Consider the following 13,890-nt stretch of genomic DNA (forward strand, 5'->3'; position numbering starts at 1 on the left):
ATAATCTGAATTGGTTGGATTTTATTTTTTTATTTTTTTCTTCCCCACTGTTTACTGAGTGCCAGCAATCAAGGAAAATGCATCTGTGCTGTTGAAGTGTTTGTATTTGTAAATAACTTATATTTTTTACATCTTGCAAGTAATATATGTAAATATGTATATGTTTTATAATTGTTTTTAGACCTTTTTGTAGCAGCAGCTTTAACTTTCCTGCACAAGCATTTTATATATAAAAAAAAATAAATGCAGTAGCAATTGTCCAGATCTGGTTCATGTGTGGTTTAGTGAAAGCTCTTTCCTTAGGTATTAAGCTACATTTATAACAGGAGCTGCTCTGGCATCTTAGAGCAGTATGTGTTTGGAGTTTAGGACTGGGTGAAGTTTGGGAAGAAATGGTATAAAACTGTTGAATGATGTTAATTCTAACTTGCTGAACTGACAAAATGCACTAGAGTTTGTGTGTTTAATATTTTTACCTCTGGCCTATATCTGATTAAAACCAGAAGCACATTTGGTAGGAAAGCAAACTGCATATAATGTAGTAACTAATTCAGCTTGTTACTTTATAGAAATTTTATTAACTTCAGATACTTTTACCTTGTCTTAGACATTATTAGCATTAACAGTAGCACTTTTTAAACATTTTGCTTGACTTTATTACAAGTCTTTGATAAAGCAAGTACTATGTATAGCTCTTATGCAGACTTTAAGCTTTTTTGCATATACCTGTAGATACAAACATTATAAGTGCACATAAATGTGGCCTTTTAGAAGAAATGGTTTTGGTACATTACTTTTAAATCAACTGAGTTTTGAAGTAGAAAAGCAACCTTGCCCTGATGTGGGTCAGCACTGAATGTTAGAAGCTTGCATTATCAGCCACACTGATTATTTTTACTTCAGACACAATCTAGGTTGATGTGCAAGCTGAAAGGTACAAAGAGTTGAAAAATGCTTAAGGCACAGGCAGCAGAAAGGCATAAAGGCTTAGAACAGTCAGGGAGCTCGTAAGCAACAGGGCGATAATCCACTACAACCAAGCCACAGTTTAAACCACAGCTGACCTAAGAAAATACAGACTACTCATGGCCAAAGAATTTAAAGCTTTGCTTTCTTGTTTTAATCATGTAAACATAGTAATGGGCCTGGTCTACCTTTTTTTTTGGGGGGGGGGGGGGACGGTGGGCTGGTAGGGGGATATTGTGTATTCTACAGGTACTCACTGCGGAGAAGAGGCTGGAGTCTAGTTTTATTTTTAATCCTTTAAGTTACAGGTGAAACAATCCCTCCAAGTACCCAAACATATTCTCTTTAAGTTGGAAGTTAAGTAGCCTGAAGAACAACAGTAGTAAACCTCCTATGACATATACAGTTTCTCCTAACACTCAGCCCAAACTGCGCTGTAAACTCTGCAATCCTGTATTAGCCATTTTGAGAACTCCTGCATTTCTCACCAGTTTCTCATGGCTGAAGGAACTTTTGGCTGCTGCAACCAAGCAGTTCATTTGGCAGCTTGTCTCCACCACTAAAACACAGTATTTCTTGTACCATTTATTATGAACTGGCATATAAAAGAAATGCTTATAAAAGCAAAGTCTTTTCTCACAGCATTTTGTGATTCTGCAGCAGGAAAACCCCACAGAGAATAGAACTTGTCACTTCCCTTCTGTCAGTATTGAAAAAAAAATGTTTTTCATGTTAGTGTTTGAACAATTGATGATATATGAATACTTAATTACATTTATTAAATTCAGTGAGCACCAAGTATTAGACGCAGTAAACAGCAGCTACAACTCTCATACTGAAGTTATTACAGATTTATTTTTACCCAGTAGTATTGAAACAGATAAACCCATACAGATAAGCTTATGCCCCATTAAGAAAGAAAATAATCTCACTTTTAAAAATAAACACTGAATGATTCAAACATTGTAAATTCCTGTTTCTCATATTGTATTATCAGGGAAAAGATCTGCACATAACAGCACCTGAAGAGCCAGTGTCCTCTGTAATTAATATGAACGGGTTGCTCAGCACAGTGCTTTCATTCTCTCAAATGGCAATGAAAGTGTAAACTATCAAGCTTAGTATTTCCTTCTTGTAGTTAGGAAAGGCTGTGCATTACTTCAACTCTGTGCAGGTTATCTTTCTTGCTACAAAAAGGCATTCAGCAAAACAGCAGAAGAAAAATTGCACATACAATTCACCTGTAGTTCAAGTAACAGCCACTAAGGCTACGATTTTCAATGGCTCTTCACCAACTTAAATACCCAAATCCCACATGAGCAGCTTGTGAAATAGGCACCTACCTTTCTCTACAATTCTGTCACATTTCATTTGAAATCCTGGAGAAGATGTGCTGACAGGTACCAGTTTCCAAGGTAACACATTTTGTATTAAACAGTAGTTACAAGCTAGCAAACTGAACATCCGGAGTTTCACTGAAGCAGTGATGTTTTCATACAAAGTGCATGCAGCTCAACTAATCTTGTAGTTAGAAAAGAGTTACTAATCCCGATTCACGGAATCAAGATAATACTTCTTTTACTTCTTTCTGGAAAGGATGCACGTAACCTGCGACCTTCACAGCTGCATTCCATACACAGGTGCATCATTTAAACTGTACACGCTTCAAAAGTTCACATCGCACTTGTTCACATCTCTTCCTCTGCTGCTAGAAAGGCAGAATACAAATGCTCCATTGCAGCAGGCATAACCATATATTAGGGTATGACCAAGTTACGTGTTCTGTCAATGTGTAAGTACACATGTACCGTTCTTAGCATACAGCCAACAAGGTCAGGGAGTCCTCATTAAAAAGTAGTAATAAATTAAGTATTATTACTAGTTGGTTTGACTTTTTTTTTTAAATGCCCATATTTAACAATTCTCTCCTTGCATTCTTCCGTATCTGACAGAAAATGCAATTAGTCTCTTGTATACTATCTCCAAGAGTAAGAGAGAGACTACAACTACACCACATATTAAGCTAAATGCCCAGCGTGGTCCCAGATGAGTGTATATTTGGCTTACAAAAACAGGCCCAAGTATTCGTGCTCCACTTCCAGAGGCAGTTAACCATCCCATGTAGACACCCTACAGAAGACCAAAAGCTTATGTTAGTGATACAGGAATTATTGGGCTGCCCAATAATTGCCACCAATTATCCTAACTGGAAAATTTAGAAGTGTTTAAGCAACTGCTTATCTTTCTTAACTTGTGAAAATACTGAGTACATTGTTTCCAACAGTACTGCTCAGCTTCTCTTAAGCATTAACTCAAAGACTCCACTGAGCTACACACACTACAGCATTCTAGTAAGAAGGCTTTCTGGCTTAAAGCATTTAGTTTCTTACAGCAAAATATACAAAAAAATGAGGTAACTGGTGAAGAAGGAAGTAAAATTTTTTTAAGTAGCAATATCAGTTTGCTATGTGTTTCACCACTAAAATATCAAAAACTGGAGGTATCACAATATTTCTAATCTTTATGTAATAAACTTAGTAAGAGGAGCATTATTCTGTACTGATATTCCAAATATACAATTGGCTGTTACAAAAATGGCTCTTCCAGAACAATCATGAAAGCCACAAGGTTTGGTCTTAGCTGTCCAGAAATTTTCACACTGTAGGATCTGCCATAAATTGTAGTACAAGCCTTATTTTTCAGTTCCTCTTGGGAGTTGCCTTGGGTTTTAATAAAGATTAGAACCCTGAAAACTTCTGCTCTGATTGAAACGTACAATTATTTGGCTGATGACAAAATGAATTTAGTTAGATACTTCATTCTAATAAAGAGGGTGCAAAGCTTGGAGAGTAAATGAAATAAATTGTTTAGGCATCATGCTTACCTGAGGCTTTGGTCCTAGAATTTTTGAGTATAAAGTGTAGGACATGACATTACAAACAGGATAGCCCAATCCTATTAGTATGTCAGAGCTGATATACTGGGCCAGATAGATCATGGGAGTATTCAGGCACCAGGACTGTGTGACAGGGCAGCCCACAGGTTCAACTGTGTGGTTGGATGGAAGTGGCCTTGCTTGCAGACTCCAGAAAGGCATTAACATTTCAGTGGCAGCTGTTCTGGGAATGGAGTTATTCTTTATTTCTGCAAAAATAAGTTACGCACACCATTAAAAAAAACCCAACAAACAAAAAAAAAACTCAACAAAACCCAAAATGATAAAAAGCTTTTTTAAAGTCCCTCCCACATTCTCATGATAGTTTAGACTTGAATACCTTGCCACTGGATGTTTGGTAGCTTTTTCCCCCAAGGCAGCAAGATAAAGAATCCAACCAAGACAATCAGTAAGCCTCCATGGAGTATGGCACGCTCACCAGTCCTACCAAACAATTAAATTACAATGAAATAGATCATTTAGTTAAAGTTTATAAAGGATCTAATGATATAGCCCATTGGTTTGTGGAAAAGATGCCTGGCCAAAACACCTGCAAGAAAAATTTAAAAATCACAGTAACCTGAAATCTGTTTTTCTTGTGATTCCAGAGTAAAAGACAGACAAGGAAGGGGGTTATGTTAACAGAATAAAGAACAACCACAGCATCATGGCCACGTCAAAATTCAAAATACTTCATCGTCACAGTGAACCCAAACTCATTCACGAGTAAAAGATCAGAGTGATGCAAAGTTGGCCCTCCCATAAAGCTTTTCACATTTAGCTAGCATCAGGAAAAAAATTCCAATAAGTTCCAACAACTTACTTTTTAGATAGCATTTTAACCATCATGAAAACAATAACGGATTCAATGCCAACCATGCTAAGGATTATTCCATTGTAGAAAACAGCTTCTTTCCTGGTCCAGGAATACATATTCATCGTCAGTGGAGTAGCTATACTAAAGTGATAGGACAAAATTACATTAACTTAAAAATACCCCTTCTTTTATGCAGTTGTTTTCACACCTACACTGTCCCAAACATCACACACAGTGGTATAGAAGCCCCTCCCTCCTGATGGGAATATCAGCAAATACAGGCTAGTTACAAACTAATGCTGTCCCACATAATTTACTAAAACTAAACCCACCAGACAAAGCTCACAACTGTACAACACCAGCCATACTCTGAAGGATCATTAATTTATTTCTGACAGTTCATGGAAAGATGATGGAGTTAAAGCAAAGCAAGAGCAATAGGGATAGATAAAAACTAGGCCCTGTGAATACAAAAATAGTAAACATTTAATACTGTTTCAGTTTTAGCAACTAATCAGTCTCTAGGAACTCAATTTTCTAAAAATAATGCAATTAAGACAGAGACATTGTTAAAAAAGAACTACATTAGAGCTTAAAAAAAATCACAAAATAAATCTTACAACCTTCTAAGTATTTATAAGTTGAAAAGACAATGTATACTTCAGTCTGAGGTAATGATGGTTATGTTTTACTTATTTTCTTGCCCATGGAAAATTAGGAGTGAATAACATTCCTCTTGGGTAAAAGCAAACAGCCTTGTAAAACAGTGCTGCTGAGAATACAATTGCATTTACAGTATCAAACAACTGTTTTAAACATTCCTGGAACTTCTGGAGCTAGTCAGAACCATACTAAGAAATTATCCAAAACTAAAATTAAAAGGTACTCAAGACAGTTTTCTCTGAACATTTTAGGTAGTCCAAGTTAAGCTACTTTTTTTTGTTTTGAAACATTTAAAAAGTTGAGAATATGGATCTGCATCTACTTCAAAAGCTTTTACATTGTTTCATGTACCACAAACTGCATGCTATGTATTTTTATTACTGATGTTTAATTCATTACTCTATATCAGTATATATTAATTTGATTGCACATGGTAATGGATTCCTATTCATGAAGAGTACAGTCAAGAAAATGAGTCCATCAGAAAAGCCTTTACATGCATACTCAGTCTAACTACATTACATGTCAAAGTATTTTGAGAAAAAATAGCCAAACTTACGTTTCAAAGACAGCAAACACAAACAAGATGACAAAGAAAAGAAAATTGATTGCTACCACAGCAACATGGTCAATGCTTCCTTCTGCATCCTGATCTGGAACATCACTTTCTGCAACAAAAGAATAATCTAAACTTTAAACTGAGCTTTTTTTTCCCACCATCACCACAGTCATGATTTCCTTACTTTGTTAAGTATTTAACATGCAGGTTGGTAGGTGGCTAGGCAGTTATTGACAATCTAAGTATAATGGTTTTAAATCAAAATGGAATTGTTGGAACTTCAATTCCTCTGACACAAAGAGAAAAATGATTTCCAAGATGATTGTACCATCTGTTTGTAATGCTGGGACTGACAAGTCCTGAGTGACAGCAAAATAAGCAAACTTCTTTAAATATCTTAACAAGGGAAGCCAAAACACTTTCTGTTCCTCTTGCAAGGTCAGAAGCACACAGCAGAATTCTCTGTTCTCCACACTATCACAGAGCCTTTGCTCCTCTAACTTGGGCATATGTTTTCATACACCCATGTGTGGTGTGCACGCAGTTTGCTTTTCAATCAGAAAACTAATACAATACTGAAACTGGTGACTTCCATAGGTTTTTAAAAAGGTTTAAAATGTCCTCTTACTTACTTTTTATTCTTCAAGTGAAAGGGATACTCACAAATGTTTTTGAACTGTGTACAAAAAGGGTACATATTGAACATAACTGTTACACTATGTGGCAGTTACCGTACTTCAGTCTCACCAAACAAATTCAGTTATACAACCTTAAATAGGATGCCATATGTGAAAGCTGATACGTAATAACAATACTGCTCTCATACTCACTTAATCCTGTCTCTTGGAAGAGACAGCTCCAGGGTAGGAGACAACACTATGTACACACATGGACACAACATGGACATGAAGCAACTTCTGGACCAGTTAGAGATATATAGCCGATTTTCTACTTTGAGATCCCAATGCATCAAACTCTAGAGTAGTTCTACATGCTTGTATGTAATAAATTATAATTATGGAGTAAGTTTTCAAGTAAATGTAGATACCTTCTCCTTCAAAACTGACACTCTTGCACTGTCGTCCCATGTCATCCACTTGATGCTCTCTAGAAGTTTAGAAACCTTTTCATTAATACACATATTTATCTACTATTGAATCCATTTTCTATTATAATAATTCTAAATAGCATAATCTTATATTCTAATTTCTCCCACTTTTTTTAAACATCATCTGTGTAGTCTACATTTGACTGCAGTGAACAACACGATATTCTAGAAAGAAAATATTCTAGCAGGATATCACATATCTGTGTGCATCTCTTCCCTCCCCTCACTACCACCAATGGGATAGTGCATGAAAATCCCCCCCTTGAGATTCTTAAAGGAAAGACATAGAAAATGAGAACCCTACAGACAAGCTAACCTTATTTCTCTTTAGAGAAAACATATAGGCAAAACACATCAACATTACAAATCTTTCAAGGCTAACTGAATAATCTAACAGCTCTAACTTTTTTAATCAGTTACATTCCAGCTGTAACATCGCTTTAATATATGAGCTCAATGAAAAAGGTATTAAAGAAGAAGAAACCCTAAAAAATAAATAGCAGCTTCTAGTTTTAACACTCCGTATTTCAGTCTTACTACTTCTTCTGAGCAGTATATTGTTTGTTACAAGCCACCCACTAAAACAAGGTAGAATATTTCTTTTTTGACCTGATTACCTGAATATGGAAAAGAAGAGAATAATATTAATAACTCCTAAGAGAGCTGCAAATAAAACTGGTGCCGTATACATGTTCAGCTGAAGCTGAACTAATTTCCATGTTATTCCTTCTTCTCCAATAAGGGTAAAACACGTCTGAAAAACTTAAAAACACAATTGTATAAAGAAATTATTGAGAATCATTAAGAAAATCTGAGAAAAAATATAGAATAAACATAAAATTGTTAAGTAAAATTTAAATACTATACCTGTCAAACCTTTTATGTTTTGAGAATCCTACTCCAGATAAACTGATTGGTATCAGTGGGATCTCAACTAGCCAGAAAACTATTTTGTTACATACAAATACACTGTATAAATAACAGCATGACACTTAGAACTGTGTACAGTTCTGGTGTTCTCAACATAAAAAGGACATGGAACTCTTGGAACAAGTCCAGAGGAGGGCCACGAGGATGATCAGGGGACTGGAGCACCTCCCATATGAAGACAGGCTGAGAAAGTTGGGGCTGTTCAGTCTGGAGAAGGCTTCGTGGAGACCTCATAGCAGCCTTCCGGTATTTGAAGGGGGGCTATAGGGATGCTGGGGATGAAATATTCATTAGGGACTGTAGTGATAGGACAAGGGGTAATGGGTTAAAACCTAAACAGGGGAAGTTTAGACTGGATATAAGGAAGAAATTCTTTCCTGTTAGGGTGGTGAGGTACTGGAATGGGTTGCCAAGGGAGGTTGTGAATGCTCCATCCCTGGCGATGTTCAAGACCAGGTTGGATGAAGCCTTGGGTGGCATGGTTTAGTGTGAGGTGTCCCTGCCTATGGCAGGGGGGTTGGAACTAGATGATCTTGAGGTCCTTTCCAACCCTAACTATTCTGTGATTCTACGAACTGGAATTGACTTCTGAGTGTACCAATGGTTAATTTTCTTGCCATGTGCAGACAGCTGATCTCTTTTTCTTCTTCCTCCTACATGGGAAGCTTTGGTCCTGCGACTAAACCCTCCCACCCGCTAAGGGCAAGCTAGAGAGAGAAAAAAGTTGTGAGAGGCTTTTTAACTAAAATTTAAACTGGTGCTGAGAAAAAGATTTTAGGAATATTTGCTTACTATTGTTAGAAAGCTGACTGAGAGTCCCTATCAAATTAGGAAAAGGAATTACCTAAACTTATACATATATATAGATGCAAATCACACAAAGAATGCAGATTTTTTGTTCCTGTAGATCTTTTAATGCTCCATCAACGGTACTAGTAACAACCAGCTGGACAAAAAACTTTCAGCCCTAAATGTTCGCTTTGTTATATTACCATACAGAGAGCACTTCAGTTCTACTAACTGGATAATCATAATCTCCAGCTATAGAACACAAGTAATCAGTGCAGGCTGTTCAGGACAAATTGTTATTCTCTCTTTACAACATAAAGCAAGTCTAACACATTTCTCCATGAAGTAGACGTGTGTCTGAGAAGCAATTACACCTGACTCCCAACATAGCTGCTTAGCTGCTGAGAATTACTACTTCCAATGCCCAATTTCATCCTAAAAGTATTAGAGGCGAGAAAAGAAGAGATGTTTTACCTGGTCCTAATATGAAGCCAACTGCTTGACAGGCACTGGTATTGGCCATGGTACTTGTTCTTTCCATAAGAGAAGTGGCACCTGCAATATATGATCGAACTACAGCCACATTTCCTTTAAAAAAAAAAAGGAAAACAAGAAAGTGTTCATGTAAATACAAAGTTATGTTCTTATTTTGCAAGAATATAAAACCCAGCACTCCCTCTGGTATTTACACACTACTGCACAACTATGAAATTTTATTATAAAATAATGTTGGCTGACTCTTTGCTTTAAGTAATACAGTATCATTCACTTAGTGGTAAACCTGGTACTAAAATACAACATTAACTACCTCACACAAGACACAGGATTTAAGAACTTTCAGAAATGTAAACTGTGGTGTGGTTACCTGCTCCAAACCCCACCAGAGCACGTGCAGCCAACATGTAGTATCTGTTGTGTGAATGAGGAACATGGACGTAGGCATAAAGACAGTTAGCAGCTACTGAAATAGTAGTAGAAATGACGAGAGGTTCTCTCCTTGGCCTGTAATTGGACCACCAGCCAAAGAGGGGAGAGGCAACCATTTGGCCAATGCTATATGAAGCTATAATCCAGCCCAAGAAACTCGCATCTGCTGTCGGATCAATCTGCAGAAACAAATTAGTCAGTGCTATGGATAAAGTATTTTAGTATTTTATAAGATCAACAGAACTGTTTCAGAATCAATACCTGAACTATCTAAGACTCTCCATCATAATTCTGAGCATATATAGCACTATGCAATGCAGTGTCAAACCTAAGCTATTGCCAAATGAGTCAGTGTGTCTGCATGGCACTGTGCAGTGTTTAATATAAACACACCATTCCAGCTCTCAGAGGCAGCTGTTTTCATGCAGTATTTTGACTAGGGAAAATAAACCTTGGCTGTCTCCAGCAATGCATAAACCCAGTAAAAAGTGCTTTGCTTCTGAGACTGGAAATGGCTTACTTGCAGGAAACTCAAAGTAGTTTCCATACAGCAGGGCTGCAGTTACAGACTGTAGACGTAAACACAAGCAGTATGGTAAGCAGTTTACATGCCAGGAGCAAGGAATCACTGAAGTAATCTCTGCACATGCCTAAATCTGTCCTGATTTGTGAAGTTGTTGATGTGTGTTCTTTTCTTCTCCAAGAATTCAGCACCAGCCTCTAGGACCCTGCCCAGGATATGTTATTCCAAATTTGCATTTGAAACTGTCTTCTACAATTCCAGGAGCAGTAAAATCCTAGCACAGACTAAATCACAGTTTTAGACACCTTTTATGCCCCTTTTAACAAAAATACAACAAAGAGGGAATAAAAAAACCAAACAAACTTAAAACACTATTGAGGAACATTGACAATTCCCTGTTAAAAACATCAAGAAGGTCTGTGTGCAACAATCTGACATTTACAGAGCAACTGCTACCTTCAGCTTCCCTTTTTCCTTTTCAAAATGCAAACAAGCCTTCTGTATGTTTTAACACTATAAATACATTAATATAAAGGGATTTCTATTGATTCACTGTCCAAGAAAATAGTGAAATTACATTGAAAAACATTTCCGCATTATGATGTACCTTTATCAATTCAGGAAATCAACTGACAGATTTTACATGAAATAAGGAAAGCTATCTAAGTGGATGGTAAAATAAAAGTCTCTTATAACCACACACTTCCCTTTACTGTTTCTTTTCCTAAATAAAATGCCAAGTTTTGAATTATGTACTATCTGAGAAGGAATTTTCTATTCTTATTAATTAAAAAAAAAAAAAAGATACAAACCTTTTGGAGATATGGCCACACAGACATAATTACAATTGAAAAACCTGCAATGCAGTAAAAACACAATTGAAGTTACTTTATTTGGCATGTTTATCACTAATTCCCTTTATTGAAACAGTAATTACAGGTTCATCCTTCTGCTCTTAAAATGCATTATAGTCTAAAACTCTGCAGGAGTCTGTCACCTGAAAAAAAAAAAAAGGTATTATATGTTTATTTTAAGGAGTGATAATTACTCCTACCAGAAGAAACTATTTACAAAAGGACATTTTATAGATCTGTACACACTAGACAAAAAGAGTTCCTATGGAAGGAATACTGAAATGCCAAGCAAACTGCATGGGATTTTTCCTCCGTGGAAAGACAACAAGGTCTCCAAAGTAAAAATTACTTCTTGATATACTGACATACTTACATTCATTTATAAAAGAAACTGTAATTCATCAAATTAAAAAAAATAATAATTGAAGTATCCTATTATTTTCAAGATAATTTCTAAGCCAGCAGAAAACCCCCAGAAGACAAAAATCAACTGAAACCATGTTTCCAGGGTCAGTTCTTTAGGAATGAGACAGTAGCATGTTCTGCACTAGAGATACAAAATCCCATAGGAGAGAACAAGCTCTCATACACACTGTGAAATAGATACATTCCCACAAAGATCTTACATCTTAAGAACTCAGCATTATTTCTATTTTCGTTTCCTAGAGGATTCACTTTTAAGTAAATAATGTGTGACCTTTGTGCTGTTTTGTTCTGAGCAATAACTTTGCTGTGCCACTTCATTTTACCCCGAACAAAGCCATAACACAACAATTTAATATGCAATTTAGTCATTACTTAACATATCTTACTAAATATAATGTTTAGATTTGCTAGTCCTGTCTACTCATCTGAAGAGTCAGAAAATGCATCTTTTTAAGGCTATAAAAGAACAGTATCACTAAGGATGCTATGTAGTTGAAATCTAGGAAACCCTGTAATTTTCAATCCAAAATACATTAAGAAAATAACATTGAAATTCACCTGTTTACTCACCTACACTACTGAGAAACATAGTAAGATACATAACCCAGATGGATCGCCACCTGCTCTTATAATGCTCTTGTGTTTCCACAACATCCCTGTTTTGGAAACAGAAGAGAGAAAGAAATCATTATCAGATTCTCTTCCAGGTGTTCCTACAGCACACTGAAAACATTTTTCACAAACCTCTCAATACAACTGTATGGATTGTCATACAGGAATAGACTTCCATACAGCAATGAATAAAAAAAATATTTTAGAAGCAAGCTAATTTTTCACTGAAAAATACCAGATTGACAAATAATAAAAAAAAAAAAAAAACCAAAAAAACAACAGAAACACTGTCACGCACCACTGCATTCAAATGTTACACAAAGGGATCTTTATCTAAAGAGATCTTCAATTCTGCAACCTCTTTGTAGAGACACTTTGGAGCACCATAGATACCATGTGCATGCTTTCAGAAGTGTGTTATAAGCCATAAAACCCTAGACATCTTCTCAGAACTGTGACTTTAAAGCAAAAAAAAAAAAATCCAACCCATCCTGAACCACTATCAATTAGACTAAATGGCATGGCCAGTCTATTCTTTTATATTGTATACTTACACATTGTAAAAACTGTGTGTAAAAGATTTTGCTTAAGATTTTAAGGGCTGCAAAACAAAAATCACAAACTTGGTGAGCAATAAGTTGTCTTCCTAAAATTCCTAAGTACCTTCTGAAATCCACTAAGCTTTTCAGAAGCAAGAACATTTCATGGTTCTCACTTCTTTTGAATTATCCTAAATAAAATAGTCTCTGTCCAAAAGATGCAGACCTAGGTTATGTATGTTTGAACATAGTTTTATAAACATGTCTATATAGGTCCTACATAGACTTAGGCAAATGCGCAATTTTAAAGCTAATAGAGCATGATTTGTACGGAAATGCCTAGACAATTTAAGTGTTTTGGTTCAAATATACTCGAACCATACAAATTATGTTTCTAAATATAGTTCGCTCTCTTACTGCCCATCATGTATAGAGAGAAGTCAGTCAAACATATCCTATGTTTGGTTACTTTCAAGATTTTGGTTAAATTGAGCGGTGCACTCTAAGTACGAGAACACTTCAGCAAAGGCGTCGGCGGCAGCCACCCTCCGTGTGTAACATCCAAAGTTCTGTTGTTGTTTCCTGACAGGGAGGAAAAGTCCCAAACGACCACCTGCTGCCCACGTAAGAAGAACGCTATTACACACCGAGACTTCAGCACCACAGTAACCGAGTCTCACGCTTATTACAAATTTCCCAAGCAAGTGCGGTTGGTTCCTGACAGCCGGAACCAGCCCCCGCCGTGGCAACGGCCGCTCCCGGTCCACACAGGATCCGCCGCCGCTCCGAGATTCCAGCAGGACGCAGCGGGCGCAAGTGTCCGGGCTACCGCAATGGCCCGGCCTGCCCTCTCTATGCCGGCTCCCGGGGCGGGCGGCTTCCCTCGGGTTTGGCCTTTCCTGGCGGAGTAAAGCGCCCACTCCGGAGGGAGAGGAGCCCGTCACTCGCAGGTACTTCTCCAGTCACTCGCGGGGTGCCGCCTCACCGCCTCAGAAAGGAAGGGCGCGGGACCGAACAAGCCCCTACCTGCCGCTGTCCTCCTCGTCCGCCTCTCCGGGGCTCAGCAAAGGCTCCTGCCCATCAGAAACCATCTCCGGACCAGACACCTGGGCCGCCATACCGTGCTGCGGCCGCTTCCGAGACCCCCAGGTGCCGGGATCCCCCTCACGGCCCGTCCCGGCCGCGCTTTGCGCCCACCGCCTCCGCCGTCAGGGGGCGCTGCCGCCAACGGTGGGGGGGGGG

The 13,890-nt window shown here is 37.6% G+C and overlaps 1 protein-coding gene across 6 annotated transcripts; it reads right to left on the reverse strand.

The window, feature by feature from the left end:
* Positions 1-1,796: 1,796 nt before the first annotated feature.
* Positions 1,797-13,865, reverse strand: MFSD8 (major facilitator superfamily domain containing 8). Of its 6 annotated transcripts, none has more exons than XM_031050084.2 (13): positions 13,675-13,865; positions 12,068-12,153; positions 11,030-11,073; positions 9,633-9,873; positions 9,242-9,355; positions 7,666-7,810; positions 6,989-7,047; positions 5,941-6,049; positions 4,725-4,859; positions 4,242-4,345; positions 3,851-4,110; positions 3,034-3,096; positions 1,797-2,671 (listed from the first exon to the last, which is right to left on the reverse strand). In XM_031050084.2, the coding sequence occupies exons 1-13, from the start codon at positions 13,764-13,766 to the stop codon at positions 2,612-2,614; spliced, it is 1,512 nt and encodes a 503-aa protein (XP_030905944.1). In that variant the 5' UTR covers positions 13,767-13,865; the 3' UTR covers positions 1,797-2,611. The 6 variants fall into 6 exon arrangements, with proteins under 6 accessions (XP_030905944.1, XP_030905943.1, XP_030905946.1 ...); XM_031050083.2 differs by having other exon boundaries at positions 1,797-2,674; XM_031050086.2 differs by adding an exon at positions 11,155-11,214 and having other exon boundaries at positions 1,797-3,096; positions 13,675-13,692.
* Positions 13,866-13,890: the final 25 nt, after the last annotated feature.

Source organism: Melopsittacus undulatus, chromosome 5 (assembly GCF_012275295.1).
Source record: "Melopsittacus undulatus isolate bMelUnd1 chromosome 5, bMelUnd1.mat.Z, whole genome shotgun sequence".
In the NCBI taxonomy this organism is placed as follows: Eukaryota; Metazoa; Chordata; class Aves; order Psittaciformes; family Psittaculidae; genus Melopsittacus; species Melopsittacus undulatus.

What these genes read in the sequence shown, in the direction of transcription:
- MFSD8 (XM_005150224.3), bottom strand. Translation starts at nt 13,766, where the DNA reads ATGGCGGCCCAGGTGTCTGGTCCGGAGATGGTTTCTGATGGGCAGGAG. An exon ending in TCTGGTGGGGTTTGGAGCAG is followed by an intron (nt 9,356 to 9,632) that starts GTAACCACACCA and finishes TTTTTTTTAAAG; the next exon opens with GAAATGTGGCTGTAGTTCGA. An exon ending in GTGTTTGCTGTCTTTGAAAC is followed by an intron (nt 4,860 to 5,940) that starts GTAAGTTTGGCT and finishes CTATCACTTTAG; the next exon opens with TATAGCTACTCCACTGACGA.